At 29.0% G+C, this 3200-nt stretch overlaps 1 protein-coding gene across 1 annotated transcript in view; it reads left to right on the forward strand.

Annotated features, from left to right (window-relative positions):
• Positions 1-1749, forward strand: part of LOC106684420 (ubiquitin-conjugating enzyme E2-17 kDa) — a 12291-nt gene extending 10542 nt beyond the window's left edge. The window contains exon 4 of the mRNA XM_014426498.1: positions 1499-1749. Within this exon, the coding sequence (XP_014281984.1) occupies positions 1499-1627 (129 nt within the window). The 3' untranslated portion in view covers positions 1628-1749. The remainder of the gene's footprint in view (positions 1-1498) is intronic.
• The last annotated feature ends 1451 nt before the right edge of the window (positions 1750-3200 follow it).

Raw genomic sequence — 3200 nt, forward strand, 5'->3', positions numbered from 1 at the left:
TATATATCTTATTTATTAATCTTTAATCTTATGTTAATGAATTACTTAAGAAGTTATTTCTTAACTCATTACTTTATTTTGACTTGGTTAATATTTAAAATTGGGATTGAGCATTTCTATCATTTAGTAAGCCGATCTATACTACTTGATTCAATATGCTATTTTGTGCAATGAGGATAAAGCTAATTCTGCTTTGTTTTAAACAGGAGCATTTGAAAATTTATAATTCTTAAGTCCCTGACTTCAAGATTGTCGTACTTAGTATAAATTTTAAAAAGGCCAGTATCAAAAATTTAATTTTGATGATATCGGAATTAATAGTACATTTTATTATAATTCTAATAATATATGTATCCTGCTTGTTTCCTAAATATTTTCTTCAATGTGTCTATGTATATTTAGGTATTTCATATATATTGATACGTGATAATAATAAATAATGACTCATGTAAGTTTGATATTTGGAATAAATAATTTTTAATTAGTTCTTTTGCTATTTATATTCCAAAATTTATACCAATCTAGTCTCTCTATTTATGAAAGAAGAGGCTTTAGATCTATTTTACAGTCATTTTGAAAAGGCTGCTTTGAACTATTTGTACTCTATAGCTTATGGGCTAGTTTTCTGCCATATACTTTAATATTAGAACACTTCTAAAAATATCATTTGATAAAAAGCAATGATTCATTTCTTCCTTTTGCTTAATTACAGTGATAAAGACATTTTACTTTTGGTATGAATATATTTCTAATGCTCATGTAAAACCAGATAAATCAAATTTTCTGCTATCAGAAAATTAAAATCATGTTCTCTTGGATTGGTCAAGAACTTCTGTTGAAAATAAAAGTCTTCTGTTTATACCATATTGCCTCTTCCTATTCAGTGTTACTTTAAACTAGTTTTAGCAAACCTACCTTGTCTTCTCTACTCCACACACAATGTGCTCATTCATTAGGATTGAACGCTTCCTTCTCCAGGTTTTATACCTCCTTATACATTTACCATTTTCCACCTCTCCATAAATCTTCAACTGGAGTCAAGAAAAGGTAGGATAATATTAACAAAACAAATTTTAACCAAGTTAATGTAAATTGAACTACAAAAGGATCCATAGAACATTTATTATTAAATGTCAATAGCCTATTGGAGGGGAATGAGGCTAATTTCTCATCTAAATTTTTAATCTTGAATTATTAATTTTCTTCATATAATTTACTTTTTAAATCAAGTTCAATACTCATATCATTATGTAAACTGCACCAGTTCCTCCACAGAACCAACATCAGCTGCACTTGTGGAGGAATATTGCAGTGGGGCCTCCCACCTCCTCAATTTATTTTTGAAAAAATAATATATTTGGATTAAGGTTTATCTTGAAAACATTATATTACTACTTACAAACAATGTTCATATTTATATTTTATCAGAATGTGTTAAAAATACATAATATTATTTATTTTAGATTTTTTAGTCAACACAATATCTTTTAATTTTCAGACTCTCCTTGGTGATCCTTTTCCTGATTCACCAGCAAATCACTATGCAGCTTATCTATATTTACATGATAGAGAGAAATATGAAAGAATGGTCAAGAGATGTGTTGAATTAAGCTTGGAAAAATTGTGATCTGTTCTAGTTGGTTAATTACCCTAATGTACCACTTTGAGTTTATATTGTAACATTACTGCATTACATTTTTTTGACATATATGTTACCTAATATTCAAATAAAAATGTATGTATCAAGCATTATTCTCTTTGTTCAAGAAATCCAAAAATAATCATATTTTTAGATATTATACATAGATTGTATAACATAAATGATTTCATATTACATTTAACAGTACCTAAACTTAGTTATGTTGGAACCTGTTTTTTACTTCTCTTACTGCCTTGGTAAGTATAGTACTGTAATTTAGTCAGATTTTCGATATGCAGTTTTCAATGTATATATCTGTTTTAGAGCCTTCCGAATAAAAATTTTTTTTGGCCATTTGTCTCTCTGCCTGTGCTATTGCCATTATTTCTTGAACAGACTTTTTTTTTACGAAGAATTTTGGTTCCTGATGCCTGTGCACCAATTGGGCATCCTACTGCTCAATAGACATGTAATAAACATATTTTTCTCTATGTTGAAGTTAAAATGGCTTTAACGATTTTGATAAAAATTGCTTAAAATTTTACTTAAAGCCTCTTTTCTTTTCATAAAACGTGTATATCAGAAATACTCTAGAAAAAGCAGGAAATACAATTTTGTAGCTCAGTAATTGTGTTTTTCATATTGTGTGATTGTGAAGCTATCAAAATGAGATGAAATCAATTATAATACTCAGAACATTACTAAAACTTTTGATGGATTTTTTTTAACAAAACAACTGTCAACTGTGCATGTTTAAGCCCAACTGTTTCTTTTAAAGAGTAAGTTGTAGAAATAACACTAAAAATTTAATTTTTAATGCAAGATCCCTTACCATCCTTACACAAATTTCAGGATTACAAGAGATTGACATAACTGTGTTGTTCAGGTTTACACTACAATAATTATTGAAGTTAATATAAGGTCTACACATAATTATCTATAACATTAAGCTTTTAATTTTTTAATCTGTAATGATATGATTCTCAAGCCCTCATCTTAAGTTTCAATATGTATGATATATGTTATTTTAGTTTCTGACGTATGAACAGGTACCCTTTGCCAATCTTAATAATAACTGGAAGTTAAAAATGAAATAGTAAAAATTTAGCTGTTTTAATGCCATGTTCCAAGATAAGATGAGAAATAAACTTCTAGTGTTTTTTCAGTATAGTTGGACAAATAACACTAAGCATTTAATTTTTAATACTTTGTAGCGAGAGGGAGCAAGTGATTGGACCACAACTCACCAGAGCGCTCCACCTCGAGCCTCACAAATTTATGTAAAGAACACGTTGTAATTTTTGTATATTAATAATTTCTGTACATAATACTTAACAATATCTGTGCAATGAATAATAAATGATAACAATGCAATGCACGAACCTATCTCAAGCAGACATGTACCGACCGCTTCTCGGTCACAGCCGCATGGACTAGACCTATAAATAAGGGACTCTAAATCCCCAAATTCGATGAGGAGGCCCCTCACCTCCGGACTCAAATAGCTGCTGAAAGGATAGCTCATATGTAAAATTAAATATAACAGGTAACCTTTAAATAC

Source organism: Halyomorpha halys, unplaced genomic scaffold, assembly GCF_000696795.3.
Source record: "Halyomorpha halys isolate HHAL.00 unplaced genomic scaffold, Hhal_1.1 Scaffold580.1, whole genome shotgun sequence".
In the NCBI taxonomy this organism is placed as follows: Eukaryota; Metazoa; Arthropoda; class Insecta; order Hemiptera; family Pentatomidae; genus Halyomorpha; species Halyomorpha halys.